The sequence below is a fragment of the Eucyclogobius newberryi genome, unplaced genomic scaffold (assembly GCF_026437365.1).
Source record: "Eucyclogobius newberryi isolate DKJ021-1_F unplaced genomic scaffold, fEucNew1.0.hap1 SCAF_12, whole genome shotgun sequence".
In the NCBI taxonomy this organism is placed as follows: Eukaryota; Metazoa; Chordata; class Actinopteri; order Gobiiformes; family Gobiidae; genus Eucyclogobius; species Eucyclogobius newberryi.
The window spans coordinates 18,149,536-18,169,182 of NW_027315746.1; the positions used below are offsets into that span (position 1 = coordinate 18,149,536).

Here is a 19,647-nt window from a genome sequence, read left to right on the forward strand (position 1 = left end):
CGATGCACATTGGTTTTGAAGCAGTCCACTGTGCAAATCAATCCATGACTAATTTCTTGCACTCAAATAAAACAATTGGTTGACATGAAACCATATCAGAGAGTACAGAAAGATTATGCAACAAAAGCAGTCCAGATAATCACTTTAATATAGAAATATACTGATTTTAAAAACACTGAGTAGACTCTTGTGGCGGTCCTCTGCAGGCCATGCCTCCGTTACTTGGCGCTGGATTGTTACAGTCTCGACTCCTGCTCTTAGTGCCTCCGCTACAGGATGACCACGCACCCCAACAGTTCCAACTGCCATCAATACCTAGATCTAACACAAGAAATGAAAGTTGGAAATACAAAATAAAAATAAAATTACAAATATTAAAATAGGAATTTGTTTTGTGATATTAACTTGTTGACCGCTGGGTGCTCTCACAGCCTCTTCCACTGTATCCAGTTGGGCAAATGCAGTCACATCTGGTCCCTAGTCACATAGATTTGAGTGTACTTGAGATATATATGATATAAGAGCATTAAGCACAAGTTTGCTGCTAAATTTTACGTAATGTAAAATTGTGTTCAATAACGTTTTGTTGAGTGGATTAGCTTGATTTAACAAAAAGTTCTATACTTTATACCTTTGAGCACAGCAACTCCATTGTTGCGACAGGGGGCGCATCGACAGGGGCTGATCTCAGTGAGGTACTCTGTCAACGCCCTCTGAAGGTTTCTCTTCAAGACGTCACTCTGAATGAAGTCCCTGGATGTCACCAGCTCATACAGTGGTCTGGTCTGTTTTATGCACAAATGGATCATCATTGTAGCAAAGATCTTTTTTTGCACATTTGAATTTGTCTCCACCTCGTCACAACACCTTTAACAGAGATGGAATAACGTACTGTTCTTTGGATGAAGTCAGGGTTAAAACGTACTCCTTGACCCCACAGATTCATCAGTTTTGAATCAGGCAGTTTCTTAGACACAAGTGCAGTTACAGTTTCACTGCTTCCACCTTTAACTACAGCCACAAAATCCTCCACCATCCGCCCCTTAACGGTGTCATCTAACAAAGACAAGCTTGTTTACTTTTTGGATGGTTTATTCAGACCACCAAAGCAAATTGAGCAATTAGTGTACATACCTCCCATCTCATTCAGCAGTCCTGCACAGCCTCCCGCCTCCAAACCTCCAGTCACATAGACACCTTTGATGTTGGCACCTAATCTGAGGCCAACTTCCACGCAGTTTTTGTAGTCATCCAAAGTGTAGTCTACCCAATGTATTTGTTAGCCACCCCTCGTCCAACTCTGACCAATTTGAATTTGATTGCACTCACCACTTTTTTCCAGTTTCTCTTTATCTAAGATGATGGTGTGTACGTAGGTTCCCCCCAGCGCAGCCTCTGTGATGTAATGGGTGCCGTAGTCTCTGTAAAGTTGCCTGTACTCGCCATAAGACAGCATGTCAACACGTGGCAGAGAGCGGAGTCGCTGCAGGAACTTGGGGTGGAGCATCAGTTCATCAGATTTAAGAATGTATTGGGCCAGCTCCAGCTCTGCTTTGGCCTCGATAAAGCTGTTGGTCTAAAAGAAGAGGTCAAAAACTCACAGAAACAAGTCAGTATAGAAAAAGGTTGAACTCGAGGTCTTACTTTGCCACTTGCTTTGCGAAGCTTCCTAATCGATTTGGAGTATTTGCTGTCAGCATAGTTGAACCCAAACTCAGCAACACCCGGTACAGCAAAGCCAATGGAGAAAGAGGTCTTTGATGTATGCTCCTTCATGGTGTGCTCCATAAACATGGAGTATGTGTCAAAATGCTTCAAGGTGAAGTCATAAGAACCTCTTGTCTAGAGAAAAAAATAGTAACAGCAAAAAATATATAACCAGAAGAGTCCCAAAAAAATCCATTCTCTGGCCTTTTTTCATTTTAAACATATTCAAGTAAAATGTTTCTCCATTGTTGAATGAGAAATGTTCAAGTTTATTTTTTTACTTTATAAATGAATAACTATTGCTTTAATTTTTAATGCTTTTTTTTCAGATTGAATTGTGTTACCTGAAGCGTGTACTGCTGCAAGTTGTAGGGCTTCCTGAATCTATTGTCTTGAATGTAGTGTGGAAGGCAGCTGCCAGCGTAGTATCTGTTATCCAGCACCACTCCCTCCAGCTTGCTGTCCAATATGTTGATCCTGTGGGCTCAAGAACACAGCCATGTGGGAAAATCTGATCAGCGGATTACTTATTGTAAATGTGAGATGGACCAACCCCATGGCCAGGTTTTCAATGCCCCAATACTCCTCGGCATACTCCCTACAGGGGTGGTTGTCCCGCCTGCAGCCTGCTTCATCTGAGTTGTCCCCGCAGTCGTCCTCCCCATTGCACTGTAAGGTTCGAGGAATGCATCGACCTGAAGGAGTTTATTTAAGACAGACATTTCTAACATTAGTTAGACAAGTCATTGCTGGATTAAAAAGGGCATGAGGTCACTTGAGATGTATATAGTAATTTTAAATAATAATAAACATAGCCGCAAGCGGCAATGATCGGCCCTCGCTACGCCGCCGCCACGCCGCAAGAGGAGGGGGCGCTAACGCGCCCCAATTGTCCTTTTATTACGCCTACTGCTGAATCTGTGACGCTGTCACATCTTCTCCCCTTTGTTTTACCATCAAAAAGCAATTTTATTTTGAATTCTTGGCAAAATGTGCGGCTTTGCCGCACAGACACCGTGACTCTTTGAATAAAAATGTGGATACCTTTTGATGGTCCACCACTGAAGATGAGTCTCACCAAATTTCAGGTTAATAGGGCTAACGCCCTGGGAGGAGTTTGTGAAAGTCTAAAGTGTAAACATGTTCTGGCGATTTCCCCATTGGAATAACATGGGAGGTTTTGGTCATCGCTACGGCAACGCCATAACAATTATGACATGGGTCTCACTGACTTTTTTGATGGGGATGCCAAAATTGAGTTGTGTGTCAAATTTCAGATAATTTCGCAAAACTAAACATTCAACCTCAATATAAAATCTGTAGGGGGCGCTGTGGCGCCAAATACATTTATTTCACTTCAAGTAGGTTTAGGGCAAAGAGTTTAACAACTGATTCTAATTTGACGCAATTCGGACTTTATCTGCGCAAACGGCAGAAATTTTACATATGGGAGATTTCTGAAATTCTAGCTACAGTTTGCGGCTTCGCCGCACAGAGCCCGTGAGAGGTATCAATATAATTTGGATAACTTTTGATGTCCCACTCCTCAGTAGCATTTTCACCAAATTTCAGCTTTTTAGGGCCAACGCCCTGGGAGGAGTTTGTAAAAGTACGACGTTTGGAAAAACTCCGAAGTCATGTTTAGCCATTTTTGAAGCAATATGGCCGACATTTGGTTGGGCAGACGGCGTTGCCGTAATAATATTTTTTACTTCTCTTGTCACCATCTACCTCTGCGCCAAATTTCATGATTCTACGATCAGATTTTTTTGGGGTCATTTCCCATCCCTCAATGCATTTTTGGTACATTTGGGGGCGCTGACGCGCCAATTTTTTTTATTTTAGAAAAGGGAAATAGCCAGAATGTAGAGAGGCACGATTTTTAGAGGTGTGCAAATTTTTGTGACTTTTCGTCAATGTTCACTGGGTGAAAAATGGGGGGGTTGGTCCCGAGAAGAAGAAGAAAGAATTAAAGCCGCAAGCGGCATCCAATGGCCCTCGCGGGCCGCCGCCCTTCCGACTCAGCGCTTTCGACTTGATAAAGATGGCGCCCTTATTGTGTGTTGAATTAAAAAAGAACTTGACAGACGGCGACACATTTGAAATGGCCAATCCAGTGCAAATCAACACAAGTGTCAGTCAAATTTGCTGCTCCGCCGCACAGAGACCGTAGCACTTAGAATATAAATATGGATAAGTTTTGATGCCGCTTGTGTAGATGATATTTCCTCAAATATGAGGTTGATCGAGCTATTGCCCACAGAGGAGTTTGTTAAAGTGTGAAGCGTAAATGTGAACATTTCAGAGATTTCGCTGTTTTCCCATTTCTGACATATATTTGCGGGTCCGCCACACAAAGACCGTAGCACTTAGAATCAAAATATGGATACGTTTTGATGCCCCGCTTGTGTAGATGATATTCTCCAAATATGAACTTGATCGGACAATCGCCCTAGGAGGAGTTTGTTAAAGTGTGAAGCATAAAAAATGTGGTGATTTGAGCGATTCTGCGATTTTCCCATAAGGATAACATGGGATGTTTCTGTCATCGCTACGGTTACGCCGTACAAAATATGACTTTGGCTCTCATACTTTTATGATCAGGATGGCAAATTAGAATTTTGTTCAAAATGTCATGTCATTTGGAAAAAACTCTATTGTTTATAGGCCACTCTGAAGGCCAAATAGTCAGAATTCTGGGAAACGTTTGCGGCTCCGTCGCACAGAGACCGTAAAAGTTATCCTTAAAATTTGGATAACTTTAGATGCCCCACTTGTCTAGAGGACGTACACCAATTTTGAGGTTCGTGGGCAAAACGCACTAGGAGGAGTTTGTTAAAGTGTGAAACATAAAAATGTGGATATTTGAGAGATTTTGTGGTTTTCCCATAGGGATAACATGGGAGGTTTCTGTCATCGCTACGACTACGGCGTAAAAAATAAGGCATTTGTCTGATTGGCTTTTTTGATCGGGACGCCAAAATAGAATTTTGGGTAAAGTTTAGAACATTTTGATAAAACTAATTTTTGACCTTCAATGTTAATTTAAAGGTCACTCTGTAGGGGGCGCTATCGCGGCCATTTCAATTTTGTCATCATAAACTGGTCCAAACTAGAAAGTTTAACAACTGATTCAAATTTGGTCCTAATCGGACTCGTTTTGATCAAATGGGAGCAATTTTTAGATCTGCAATATTCCAAAATAAGTTGTTTAACTTTGCGGCTGCGCCGCACACTGACCGTAAAAGGTATCTAAAAAAATTGGATAACTTTAGATGCCCCACTTGTCCAGAGGACGTCCGCCGATTTTGAAGTCGGTGGGCAAAACGCCCTAGGAGGAGTTCGTCAAAGTTTGACGTGAACAAAATGGCTAACACAGCGTGTTTTCATTTTCAAAGGAAGATGGCGGCCATAGGGTAAGTCTGGGGGCGTGGCCACAATAATATTTGTTTTTTGTCCTCACAAGAGGAATGCATGTTCCGAATTTCGTAGCTTTACGACAAAGTTGACCTCGGGGCGTCTCCCATTGGCGCAATGTATTTTGACTTTTGTCGGTGGCGCTGTCACGCCATTTTTTTAGAAAAAAAAAAATGGCCCAGAAAAAACTAAATTTTTCGCCGATTCTGAATTTTGGGCAAAGTTTGGTGAGTTTTTAAGCATGTTCAGGGGGTCAAATTAGAGTTCAAAGCGATGAAGAACAAGAAAAATAATAGTAAATATAGCCGCAAGCGGCAATGATCGGCCCTCGCTACGCCGCCGCCACGCCGCAAGAGGAGGGGGCGCTAACGCGCCCCAATTGTCCTTTTATTACGCCTACTGCTGAATCTGTGACGCTGTCACATCTTCTCCCCTTTGTTTTACCATCAAAAAGCTATTTTATTTTGAATTCTTGGCAAAATGTGCGGCTTTGCCGCACAGACACCGTGACTCTTTGAATAAAAATGTGGATAACTTTTGATGGTCCACCCCTGAAGATGAGTCTCACCAAATTTCAGGTTAATATGTCTAACGCCCTAAGAGGAGTTTGTGAAAGTCTAAAGTGTAAACATGTTCTGGCGATTTCCCCATTGGAATAACATGGAAGGTTTCGGTCATCGTTACGGCAAAGCCATAACAATTATGACATGGGTCTCATTGACTTTTTTGATGGGGCCAAAATTGAATTGTGTGTCAAATTTCATATAATTTCGCAAAACTAAATATTTAACCTCCATATAAAATCTGTAGGGGGCGCTGTGGCTCCAAATTAATTTATTTCACTTCAAGTAGGTTTAGGGCAAAGAGTTTAACAACTGATTCTAATTTGACGCAATTCGGACTTTATCTGCGCAAACGGCAGAAATGTTAAATTTGGGAGATTTCTGAAATTCTTGCTACAGTTTGCGGCTTTGCCGCACAGAGACCGTGACAGGTATCAATGTAATTTGGATAACTTTTGATGTCCCACTCCTCAGTAGCATTTTCACCAAATTTCAGCTTTTTAGGGCCAACGGCCTGGGAGGAGTTCGTAAAAGTACGACGTTTGGAAAAACTCCGAAGTCATGTTTAGCCATTTTTGAAGCAATATGGCCGACATTTGGTTGGGCGGACGGCGTTGCCGTAATAATATTTTTTACTTCTCTTGTCACCATCTACCTCTGCGCCAAATTTCATGATTCTACGATCAAATTTTTTTTGGGTCATTTCCCATCTCTCAATGCATTTTTGGTACATTTGGGGGCGCTGACGCGCCAATTTTTTTTATTTTAGAAAAGGGAAATAGCCAGAATGTAGAGAGGCACGATTTTTAGAGGTGTGCAAATTTTTGTGACTTTTCGTCAATGTTCACTGGGTGAAAAATAGGGGGGTTGGTCCCGAGAAGAAGAAAGAAAGAATAATATTCCGATACGAAAACAATGTTTCCCATTTTCCAAATATCATAAACTATACATTTTCGGAAAGCGCTCGCGCTTTCCTACCTCATGGTGTGGGTCCCTGGTCACTGACGGGTACTTTCGTTAATTTTGAGTGGGCTCCGCCCACTTTGTGTTTTTGGCCCTCTATACAGTAATAATGTTCATTTTTTGCATTACATGCTTATATGCACGGAACATGCAAGAGATGGGGAACGTATTCGTGAGGTACTTCGCGCAAATGAGTGCTTTATATGGGGATGACGACCGCGAAGCGGTCGTCATCTCAATGTAAAGTGCTCGTTTAGTGCGCACTTTTGCACGGGCTTCGCCCGTTTACAACGGTAATGTTCCATTTTCCTACTACTAATTAGTATGCACGGGTGTGCATGAGTGGAGGAGTGCGTTAGTGAGTGTTTGGAAGTGGGCGAGCGCTTCGCGCTCGATTTCGTGCGCACTACGTGCGCACTTTCGCAGCCGTGCTTCGCACGGCCTTACGAGATTAATAGGCCTCTCGCCAGCTTGTGGCGCTCGGGCCTAATAATATTTTTAGCAAAAACAATATAGCCGTTTCCACTATAACAACAAATTATACATCGTTTGAAAGCTCTAAGCCTTCCCCATGCCGCCATGGGGTGGAATCATCATTACGAGCGCTTACGCGCTCGTCACTCCCTATTCCGTCGGGATGCCCCGCCCACTCCCCATAGACTTCCATTGATTTGAGCAGATACAAGCATGGCCCATGCCTGCGGCATGGATTCTCGCGTACGGGACGATGCCAGGAGTGTTTTTGGAGGAATGCAGCGCTTCGCGCTGCTGTTGTCAACAATTAGTGAATGGGCTACGCCCATTCACTAATTGTTGACTATTTCTGTCATAGCAGGAGTAAGTATGCATGATCCATGCCTTCGGCATGGGCTAGTTCACTGTACTTGCCAGGGGCGACGGGGTACCAAACATGCGGGCTGCGCCCGCATGTTTGGTCAGACAGTTGCAACGCTGCCTTCGGCAGCGTTGCGGGAGCAATAGGCCCTCCGCCCTGCTGGGGCTCGGGCCTAATAATAATAAATATAGCCGCAAGCGGCAATGATCGGCCCTCGCCACGCCGCCGCCACACCGCCGCCACGCCGCAAGAGGAGGGGGCGCTAACGCGCCCCAATTGTCCTTTTATTACGCCTACTGCTGAATCTGTGACGCTGTCACATCTTCTCCCCTTTGTTTTACCATCAAAAAGCTATTTTATTTTGAATTCTTGGCAAAATGTGCGGCTTTGCCGCACAGACACCGTGACTCTTTGAATGAAAATGTGGATAACTTTTGATGGTCCTGAAGATGAGTCTCACCAAATTTCAGGTTAATAGGGCTGACGCCCTGGGAGGAGTTTGTGAAAGTCTAAAGTGTAAACATGTTCTGGCGATTTCCCCATTGGAATAACATGAAAGGTTTCGGTCATCGTTACGGCAACGCCATAACAATTATGACATGGGTCTCATTGACTTTTTTGATGGGGATGCTAAAATTGAGTTGTGTGTCAAATTTCATATAATTTCGCAAAACTAAACATTTAACCTCCATATAAAATCTGTAGGGGGCGCTGTGGCTCCAAATTAATTTATTTCACTTCAAGTAGGTTTAGGGCAAAGAGTTTAACAACTGATTCTAATTTGACGCAATTCGGACTTTATCTGCGCAAACGGCATAAATTTTAAATATGGGAGATTTCTGAAATTCTAGCTACAGTTTGCGGCTTCGCCGCACCGAGACCATGAGAGGTATCAATGTAATTTGGATAACTTTTGATGTCCCACTCCTCAGTAGCATTTTCACCAAATTTCAGCTTTTTATGGCCAACGCCCTGGGAGGAGTTCGTAAAAGTACGACGTTTGGAAAAACTCCGAAGTCATGTTTAGCCATTTTTGAAGCAATATGGCCGACATTTGGTTGGGCGGACGGCGTTGCCGTAATAATATTTTTTACTTCTCTTGTCACCATCTACCTCTGCGCCAAATTTCATGATTCTACGATCAGATTTTTTTTGGGTCATTTCCCATCTCTCAATGCATTTTTGGTACATTTGGGGGCGCTGACGCGCCAATTTTTTTTATTTTAGAAAAGGGAAATAGCCAGAATGTAGAGAGGCACGATTTTTAGAGGTGTGAACATTTTTGTGACTTTTCGTCAATGTTCACTGGGTGAAAAATAGGGGGGTTGGTCCCGAGAAGAAGAAGAAGAAGAAGAAGAAGAAAGAATATTAAAGCCGCAAGCGGCATCCAACGGCCCTCGCGGGCCGCCGGCCTTCCGACTCTGCGCTTTCGACTTGATAAAGATGGCGCCCTTATTGTGTGTTGAATTAAAAAAGAACTTGACAGACGGGGACACATTGGACATGGCCAATCCAGTGCAAATCAACACAAGTGTCAGTCAAATTTGCTGCGCCGCCGCACAGAGACCTTAGCACTTGGAATAAAAATATGGATAACTTTTGATGCCGCGCTTGTGTAGATGATATTTCCCAAAGTAAAGCTTGATCGAGCTATTGCCCACGGAGGAGTTTGTTAAAGTGTGAAGCGTAAATGTGAACCATTCAAGGATTTGGCGTTTTTCCCATTTGTGACAGTATATTTGCAGCTCCACGGCACAGAGACCGTACCACTTAAAATCAAAATATGACTAACTTTTGATGCCCCGTTTGTGTAGATGATTTTCCCCAAATATGAGCTTGATCGGGCAATCGCCCTAGGAGGAGTTCGTTAAAGTGTGAAGCGTAAAAATGTGGTCATTTTAGAGATTTCGCTGTTTTCCCATTTCTGACATATATTTGCGGGTCCGCCACACAGAGACCGTAGCACTTAGAATCAAAATATGGATAAGTTTTGATGCCCCGCTTGTGTAGATGATATTCTCCAAATATGAACTTGATCGGACAATCGCCCTAGGAGGAGTTCATTAAAGTGTGAAGCGTAAAAATGTGGTGATTTGAGCGATTCTACGATTTTCCCATAAGGATAACATGGGATGTTTCTGTCAACGCTACGGTTACGCCGTACAAAATATGACTTTGGCTCTCATACTTTTATGATCAGGATGGCAAATTAGAATTTTGTTCAAAATATCATGTCATTTGGAAAAAACTCTATTGTTTATAGACCACTCTGAAGGCCAAATAGTCAGAATTCTGGGAAACGTTTGCGGCTCCGTCGCACAGAGACCGTAAAAGTTATCCTTAAAATTTGGATAACTTTAGATGCCCCACTTGTCTAGAGGACGTACACCAATTTTGAGGTTGGTGGGCAAAACGCACTAGGAGGACTTCGTTAAAGTGTAAAACATAAAAATGTGGTAATTTGAGAGATTTTGTGGTTTTCCCATAGGGATAACATGGGAGGTTTCTGTCATCGCTACGACTACGCCGTAAAAAATTAGGCATTTTTGTGATTGGCTTTTGTGATTGGGACGGCAAAGTACAATTTTGAGTAAAGTTTAGACAATTTTGGTAAAACTAATTTTTAATGTTAATTTAAAGGTCACTCTGTAGGGGCGCTATCGCGCCCATTTCAATTTTGTCAGCCTAAACTGGTCCAAACTAGAAAGTTTAACAACTGATTCAAATTTGGTCCTAATCGGACTGGTTTTGATCAAATGGGAACAATTTTTAGATCTGCAATATTCCAAAATAAGTTGTCCAACTTTGCGGCTGCGCCGCACACAGACCGTAAAAGGTATCTCAAAAAATTGGATAACTTTAGATGTCCCACTTGTCCAGAGGACGTCCGCCGATTTTGAAGTCGGTGGGCAAAACGCCCTAGGAGGAGTTCGTCAAAGTTTGACGTAAACAAAATGGCTAACTCAGCTTGTTTTCATTTTCAAAGGAAGATGGCGGCCATAGGGTAAGTCTGGGGGCGTGGCCACAATAATATTTTTTTTTTGTCCTCACGAGAGGAATGCGTGTCCCGAATTTCGTAGCTTTACGACAAAGTTGACCTCGGGGCGTCTCCCATAGGCGCAATGTATTTTGACTTTTGTCGGTGGCGCTGTCGCGCCATTTTTTAACGAAAAAAAAAATGGCCCAGAAAAAATCAAATTTTTCGCCGATTCTGAATTTTGGGCAAAGTTTGGTGAGTTTTTGAGCATGTTCAGGGGGTCAAATTAGAGCTCAAAAAGCAGAAGAACAAGAAAAATAAAAATAATTAAAGCCGCAAGCGGCATCCAACGGCCCTCGCGGGCCGCCGGCCTTCCGACTCTGCGCTTTCGACTTGATAAAGATGGCGCCCTTATTGTGTGTTGAATTAAAAAAGAACTTGACAGACGGCGACACATTGGACATGGCCAATCCAGTGGAAATGAACACAAATGTCGGTCAAATGTGCGGGTCCGCCGCACAGAGACCGTGACACTTGGAATAAAAATATGGATAAGTTTTGATGCCCCGCTTGTGTAGATGATTTTCCCCAAATATGAGTTTGATCGGACAATCGCCCTAGGAGGAGTTCGTTAAAGTGTGAAGCGTAAAAATGTGGTGATTTGAGCGATTCTACGATTTTCTCATAAGGATAACATGGGATGTTTCTGTCATCGCTACGGTAACGCCGTACAAAATATGACTTTGGCTCTCATACTTGTATGATCAGGATGGCAAATTAGAATTTTGTGCAAAATATCATGTCATTTGGAAAAACTCTATTGTTTATAGGCTACTCTGAAGGCCAAATAGTCAGAATTCTGGGAAACATTTGCGGCTCCGTCGCACAGAGACCGTAAAAGTTATCCTTAAAATTTGGATAACTTTAGATGCCCCACTTGTCTAGAGGACGTACACCGATTTTGAGGTTGGTGGGCAAAACGCACTAGGAGGAGTTCGTTAAAGTGTGAAACATAAAAATGTGGTAATTTGAGAGATTTTGTGGTTTTCCCATAGGGATAACATGGGATGTTTCTGTCATCGCTACGACTACGCCGTAAAAATTAAGGCATTTGTCTGATTGGCTTTTGTGATCGGGACGGCAAAATAGAATTTTGGGTAAAGTTTAGACAATTTTGGTAAAACTAATTTTTGACCTTCAATGTTAATTTAAAGGTCACTCTGTAGGGGGCGCTATCGCGGCCATTTCAATTTTGTCAGCCTAAACTGGTCCAAAATAGAAAGTTTAACAACTGATTCAAATTTGGTCCTAATCGGACTTGTTTTGATCAAATGGGAGCAATTTTTAGATCTGCAATATTCCAAAATAAGTTGTCCATCTTTGCGGCTGCGCCTCACACAGACCGTAAAAGGTATCTCAAAAAATTGAATAACTTTAGATGCCCCACTTGTCCAGAGGACGTCCGCCGATTTTGAAGTCGGTGGGCAAAACGCCCTAGGAGGAGTTCGTCAAAGTTTGACGTGAACAAAATGGCTAACACAGCGTGTTTTCATTTTCAAAGGAAGATGGCGGCCATAGGGTAAATCTGGGGGCGTGGCCACAATAATATTTTTTTTTTGTCCTCACGAGAGGAATGCGTGTTCCGAATTTCGTAGCTCTACGACAAAGTTGACCTCGGGGCGTCTCCCATAGGCGCAATGTATTTTGACTTTTGTCGGTGGCGCTGTCGCACCATTTTTTAACGGAAAAAAAAATGGCCCAGAAAAAACAAAATTTTTCGCCGATTCTGAATTTTGGGCAAAGTTTGGTGAGTTTTTGAGCATGTTCAGGGGGTCAAATTAGAGTTCAAAGCGATGAAGAACAAGAAAAATTAAAGCCGCAAGCGGCATCCAACGGCCCTCGCGGGCCGCCGGCCTTCCGACTCTGCTCTCTGCATTTTACAGAGATGGCGCTAACGCAATTGTCTAAGAACTAAGACAGCGACACATTGGACATGTACAATGCTGTGCTTAACCAGTGCAAATGAACACAAATGTCGGTCAAATGTGCAGCTCCAGCGCATAGAGACCGTGACACTTGGAATAAAAATATGGATAACTTTTGATGCCCCGCTTGTGTAGATGATTCTCCCCAAATATGAACTCGATCGGGCAATCGCCCTAGGAGGAGTTTGTTAAAGTGTGAAGTGTAAAAATGTGGTCATTTTAGAGATTTTGCGGTTTCCCCATAGGGATAACATGGGATGTTTCTGTCATCGCTATGGCTACGCTGTACAAAATATGACTTTGGCTCCCATACTTTTATTTTGGGGATGGCAAATGAGAATTGTGTGCAAAATGTCATGTCATTTGGAAAAACTCTTGTTTATAGGCCACTCTGAAGGCCAAATAGTCCAAATTCTGCGAAAAGTTTGAGGCTCAGCTGCACAGAGACCGTAAATGATATCCATAAAATTTGAATAAATTTAGATGCCCCACTTGTCTAGAGGAGATACACCGATTTTGAGATCGGTGGGCCAAACGCACTAGGAGGAGTTTGTTAAAGTGTGAAGCGTAAAAATGTGGTCATTTTAGAGATTTCGCTGTTTTTCCATTTGTGACATATTTGCGGGTCCGCCACACAGAGACCGTATTACTTAGAATCAAAATATGGATACCTTTTGATGGCCCGCTTGTGTAGATGATTTTCCCCAAATATGAGTTTGTTCGGACAATCGCCCTAGGAGGAGTTTGTTAAAGTGTGAAGCGTAAAAATGTGGTGATTTGAGCGATTCTACGATTTTCCCATAAGGATAACATGGGATGTTTCTGTCATCGCTACGGTTACGCCGTACAAAATATGACTTTGGCTCTCATACTTGTATGATCAGGATGGCAAATTAGAATTTTGTTCAAAATATCATGTCATTTGGAAAAACTCTATTGTTTATAGGCCACTCTGAAGGCCAAATAGTCAGAATTCAGGGAAACGTTTGCGGCTCCGTCGCACAGAGACCGTAAAAGCTATCCTTAAAATTTGGATAACTTTAGATGCCCCACTTGTCTAGAGGACGTACACCGATTTTGAGGTTGGTGGGCAAAACGCACTAGGAGGGGTTCGTTAAAGTGTGAAACAGAAAAATGTGGATATTCAAGAGATTTGGTGGTTTTCCCATAGGGATAACATGGGAGGTTTATGTCATCGCTACGACTACGCCGTAAAAATTAAGGCATTTGTCTGATTGGCTTTTTTGATCGGGACGCCAAAATAGAATTTTGGGTGAAGTTTAGACAATTTTGGTAAAACTAATTTTTGACCTTCAATGTTAATTTAAAGGTCACTCTGTAGGGGGCGCTATCGCGGCCATTTCAATTTTGTCAGCCTAAACTGGTCCAAACTAGAAAGTTTAACAACTGATTCAAATTTGGTCCTAATCGGACTGGTTTTGATCAAATGGGAGCAATTTTTAGATCTGCAATATTCCAAAATAAGTTGTCCAACTTTGCGGCTGCGCCGCACACAGACCGTTAAAGGTATCTCAAAAAATTGAATAACTTTAGATGCCCCACTTGTCCAGAGGACGTACGCCGATTTTGAAGTTGGTGGGCAAAACGCCCTAGGAGGAGTTCGTCAAAGTTTGACGTGAACAAAATGACTAACACAGCGTATTTTCATTTTCAAAGGAAGATGGCGGCCATAGGGTAAGTCTGGGGGCGTGGCCACAATGATTTTTTTTGTTCGTCCTCACGAGAGGAATGCGTGTCCTGAATTTCGTAGCTTTACGCCAAAGTTGACCTCGGGGCGTCTTCCATAGGCGCAATGTATTTTGACTTTTGTCGGTGGCGCTGTCGCGCCATTTTTTAACGAAAAAAAAAATGGCCCAGAAAAAATAACATTTTTCGCCGATTCTGAATTTTGGGCAAAGTTTGGTGAGTTTTTGAGCATGTTCAGGGGGTCAAATTAGAGCTCAAAGCGCTGAAGAAGAACAAGAAAAATTAAAGCCGCAAGCGGCATCCAACGGCCCTCGCGGGCCGCCGGCCTTCCGACTCTGCGCTTTCGACTTGATAAAGATGGCGCCCTTATTGTGTCTTGAATAAAAAAAGAACTTGACAGACGGCGACACATTGGACATGGCCAATCCAGTGCAAATGAACACAAGTGTCAGTCAAATTTGCTGCGCCGCCGCACAGAGACCGTAGCACTTGGAATAAAAATATGGATACCTTTTGATGCCCCGCTTGTGTAGATGATTTTTCCCAAAGTAAAGCTTGATCGAGCTATTGCCCACGGAGGAGTTTGTTAAAGTGTGAAACGTAAATGTGAACATTTCAAGGATTTGGCGTTTTTCCCATTTGTGACAGTATATTTGCAGCTCCACGGCACAGAGACCGTACCACTTAAAATCAAAATATGGATAACTTTTGATGCCCCGTTTGTGTAGATGATTTTCCCCAAATATGAGCTTGATCGGGCAATCGCCCTAGGAGGAGTTCGTTAAAGTGTGAAGCGTAAAAATGTGGTGATTTTAGAGATTTCGCTGTTTTCCCATTTCTGACATATATTTGCGGGTCCGCCACACAGAGACCGTAGCACTTAGAATCAAAATATAGGTAAGTTTTGATGCCCCGCTTGTGTAGATGATATTCTCCAAATATGAACTTGATCGGGCAATCGCCCTAGGAGGAGTTCATTAAAGTGTGAAGCGTAAAAATGTGGTGATTTGAGCGATTCTACGATTTTCCCATAAGGATAACATGGGATGTTTCTGTCAACGCTACGGTTACGCCGTACAAAATATGACTTTGGCTCTCATACTTTTATGATCAGGATGGCAAATTAGAATTTTGTTCAAAATATCATGTCATTTGGAAAAACTCTATTGTTTATAGGCCACTCTGAAGGCCAAATAGTCAGAATTCTGGGAAACGTTTGCGGCTCCGTCGCACAAAGACCGTAAAAGTTATCCTTAAAATTTGGATAACTTTAGATACACCACTTGTCTAGAGGACGTACACCGATTTTGAGGTTGGTGGGCAAAACGCACTAGGAGGACTTCGTTAAAGTGTAAAACATAAAAATGTGGTAATTTGAGAGATTTTGTGGTTTTCCCATAGGGATAACATGGGAGGTTTCTGTCATCGCTACGACTACGGCGTAAAAAATTAGGCATTTTTGTGATTGGCTTTTGTGATCGGGACGGCAAAATAGAATTTTGGGTAAAGTTTAGACAATTTTGGTAAAACTAATTTTTGACCTTCAATGTTAATTTAAAGATCACTCTGTAGGGGGCGCTATCACTGCCATTTCAATTTTGTCAGCCTAAACTGGTCCAAACTAGAAAGTTTAACAACTGATTCAAATTTGGTCCTAATCGGACTGGTTTTGATCAAATGGGAGCAATTTTTAGACCTGCAATATTCCAAAATAAGTTGTCCAACTTTGCGGCTGCGCCGCACACAGACCGTAAAAGGTATCTCAAAAAATTGAATAACTTTAGATGCCCCACTTGTCCAGAGGACGTACGCCGATTTTGAAGTCGGTGGGCAAAACGCCCTAGGAGGAGTTCGTCAAAGTTTGACGTAAACAAAATGGCTAACTCAGCTTGTTTTCATTTTCAAAGGAAGATGGCGGCCATAGGGTAAGTTTGGGGGCGTGGCCACAATGTTTTTTTTTGTTTATCCTCACGAGAGGAATGCGTGTCCCGAATTTCGTAGCTTTACGCCAAAGTTGACCTCGGGGCGTCTCCCATAGGCGCAATGTATTTTGACTTTTGTCGGTGGCGCTGTCGCGCCATTTTTTAACGAAAAAAAAAATGGCCCAGAAAAAATCTAATTTTTCACCGATTCTGAATTTTGGGCAAAGTTTGGTGAGTTTTTGAGCATGTTCAGGGGGTCAAATTAGAGATCAAAGCGCTGAAGAAGAACAAGAAAAATAATAATAATAATAATAATAATAATATTTTTAGCAAAAACAATATAGCCGTTTTTACTATATCAACAAATGATACATCGTTTGAAAGCTCTAAGCCTTCCCGATGCCGCCATGGGGTGGAATTATCATTACGAGCGCTTACGCGCTCGTCACTCCCTATTCCGTCGGGATGCCCCGCCCACTCCCCATAGACTTCCATTGATTTGAGCAGATACAAGCATGGCCCATGCCTGCGGCATGGATTCTCGCATACGGGACGATGCCAGGAGGGTTTTTGGAGGAATGCAGCGCTTCGCGCTGCTGTTGTCAACAATTAGTGAATGGACTACGCCCATTCACTAATTGTTGACTATTTCTGTCATAGCAGGAGTAAGTATGCATGATCCATGCCTTCGGCATGGGCTAGTTCACTGTACTTGCCAGGGGCGACGGGGTACCAAACATGCGGGCTGCGCCCGCATGTTTGGTCAGACAGTTGCAACGCTGCCTTCGGCAGCGTTGCGGGAGCAATAGGCCCTCCCCCTGCTGGGGCTCGGGCCTAATAATAAAAATAAAAATAATAATATTTTTAGCAAAAACAATATAGCCGTTTCCACTATAACAACAAATTATACATCGTTTGAAAGCTCTAAGCCTTCCCGATGCCGCCATGGGGTGGAATCATCATTACGAGCGCTTACGCGCTCGTCACTCCCTATTCCGTCGGGATGCCCCGCCCACTCCCCATAGACTTCCATTGATTTGAGCAGATACAAGCATGGCCCATGCCTGCGGCATGGATTCTCGCATACGGGACGATGCCAGGAGGGTTTTTGAAGGAATGCAGCGCTTCGCGCTGCTGTTGTCAACAATTAGTGAATGGGCTACGCCCATTCACTAATTGTTGACTATTTCTGTCATAGCAGGAGTAAGTATGCATGATCCATGCCTTCGGCATGGGCTAGTTCACTGTACTTGCCAGGGGCGACGGGGCACCAAACATGCGGGTCCCTGGTGGTGTGGGTCCCTGGTCACTGACGGGTACTTTCGATAATTTTGAGTGGGCTCCGCCCACTTTGTGCTTTTGGCCCTCTATACAGTAATAATGTTCAATTTTTGCATTACATGCTTATATGCACGGAACATGCAAGAGATGGGGAACGTATTCGTGAGCTACTTAGCGCAAATGAGTGCTTTATATGGGGATGACGACCGCGAAGCGGTCGTCATCCCAATGTAAAGTGCTCGTTTAGTGCAAACTTTTGCACGGGCTTCGCCCGTTTACAACGGTAATGTTCCATTTTCCTACAACTAATTAGCATGCACGGGGCGTGCATGAGTGGAGGAGTGCGTTAGTGAGTGTTTGGAAGTGGGCGAGCGCTTCGCGCTCGATTTCGTGCGCACTACGTGCGCACTTTCGCAGCCGTGCTTCGCACGGCCTTACGAGACTAATAGGCCTCTCGCTAGCTTGTGGCGCTCGGGCCTAATAATAACTTTTATTTATATAGCGCTTTTCAGTGACCCAAAGACGCTGGAGTCTAAAGTCAACTTTCGGCTGTCAGTCCTAAGCTCCAGCATAAGACGCTTGGAAACAGTAATTGAAGTCTATAATTGCATTTGGGTAAAATCTGCTTTGCTATCAACCAGAGTATCTGTTGCTTTGAAAGATAATTTAAATAAATCAATAAATGATACATATATAATATGTAATATGTGTAATATATATTATTGATTTTTAATCTTAAGGTACAAACCTGTGTGGGTGCACAGGAAACCCTCACACACTGGGATGTTGGTGCATTTGAAGCGCTCTGGGACAAGGCAGGGTTCCTCCTCTCTGTCATGAAAGTGGCATGGTGCTCCTCCAAACTGTGAGGGCTGTGTGAGCTTAGTGAAGCGATACTGCGAGGAGACAGAGACAAACATAAACGGCAACAATAAACATCCGCTATAGCCAATAAAGGAGGCTGAGGAGCTGCGAGGCTCCTGGGAACTGTAACAGCTACAATCAGATTAGCCCCCTGTTTTCACTTTGTCATGTCAAGGTTATTAATCTGGCTCAGTGCAAAGTGGATGAGATGGAGTGCAGGGGAGCAGCAGAGGAGACAGAGGAGGGACTGCACATATGAAACAGTTAAAGTAGACAGTGGCCTTTAATGGTCATCTATTCTATGTAATTAGAGTGTAATTTATGGGAGTAGAAAATTATGAAAACAATTATTACTACTATTAAAAAGAGGCTCAATTTCAAGTGCACCTTACAAATGACAAAGTAAGTAGCGTAAATTATATTTAAATATTATTTTACAATTAATATCACTAGAGTCCCACTTCAGTTGAACATTAAATAATATTGCTTTTAGATTTTCCGTTTCGAATACTTTATTTGATAGGACATGTGCGTGAAATGGGGAGAGAGGGTGGAGGCATTCGGTAAATGGTCGAGGCCAGGAAGAGAACCCACCACTATGCAGTTTCAGCAGAAGAGGTGACACTACGGCCCTCGGCTCATTATTGTCCTGTGAATAGATAAACCCTTCCTTCCTTGTTGATGCCATTTTCTGATCCCATCAATCCAATTAACAAAAAGAAAGGAAATCGTATATTTAATGCACACCCTCTTTTTCTGACAGACGTCACATCTCGACCACTGGCTCCACTCGGACACAGCGCAGTCCACCGGGAAAACTACATCACTGGAGGGAGCTTGGCGAACAGATACGTGTCCTGATGTTGTGGCTTGCAGTGTACTGTAAATGCATTAACAACATTAGAGGAGGAACTCAAATTGGCTCATGTCTAGAAAAAGGGGGTAAACCATATATATTAGTGCCTATAATGTATGTATTTCCTTACCTCAGGATGCAGAAGCCCAGAGTTACACGCAGTACACAGAAATGCAGTCTGCTGGCCGGGTGTATCACTGGAGGAAGCATGACTGTGTATCAGGACTGACAGACAGAGGACAGATAGCAACACAGGTCTGCTGTCCGTGTCAACACAAGCCGATCGATAATGGCCCAGTTATGAACTCCATGTGGTGATTAGAAGTAGAATTCAAACACTTGCTGGTTGTGATGCTCGGCCTCTGTTGAATAGGTGCAGATTTAGTGAGGAAACAAACAGCTTTGGAGAAAACGTCCTTTAATGTGTGAGAGAGTGGAAGGTTTGATTGAAAAACAAATAGAAAAACACATTCCCGTAACACTTTGTACTCGTAACCTGCAAACATTTACCTTGAGGGATTTCTGCCCTTTGCCACTGTCACAGGATTCAGTCAAAGGTTTACTGAGATT

The 19,647-nt window shown here is 43.0% G+C and overlaps 1 protein-coding gene across 1 annotated transcript; it reads right to left on the minus strand.

The window, feature by feature from the left end:
* Positions 1-130: 130 nt before the first annotated feature.
* On the minus strand, positions 131-19,472 carry c8b (complement component 8, beta polypeptide). The gene is made up of 12 exons (XM_072441157.1): positions 19,208-19,472; positions 18,969-19,101; positions 18,106-18,253; positions 2,261-2,402; positions 2,052-2,184; positions 1,645-1,842; positions 1,330-1,576; positions 1,135-1,263; positions 893-1,056; positions 632-785; positions 406-477; positions 131-321 (listed from the first exon to the last, which is right to left on the minus strand). Exons 1-12 carry the CDS (start codon positions 19,285-19,287, stop codon positions 167-169), a joined length of 1,755 nt encoding a protein of 584 aa, XP_072297258.1. The 5' UTR covers positions 19,288-19,472; the 3' UTR covers positions 131-166.
* Positions 19,473-19,647: the final 175 nt, after the last annotated feature.

Bases quoted from the DNA above. Each gene is read 5' to 3' on its own strand.
- c8b (XM_072441157.1), bottom strand. From the start codon at position 19,287: ATGCTTCCTCCAGTGATACACCCGGCCAGCAGACTGCATTTCTGTGTA. The intron at 1,057-1,134 runs GTATGTACACTA...TGTCTTTGTTAG, and splicing joins ACTGCTGAATGAGATGGGAG to ATGACACCGTTAAGGGGCGG. The intron at 786-892 runs GTACGTTATTCC...TGCATAAAACAG, and splicing joins CTGACTTCATCCAAAGAACA to ACCAGACCACTGTATGAGCT.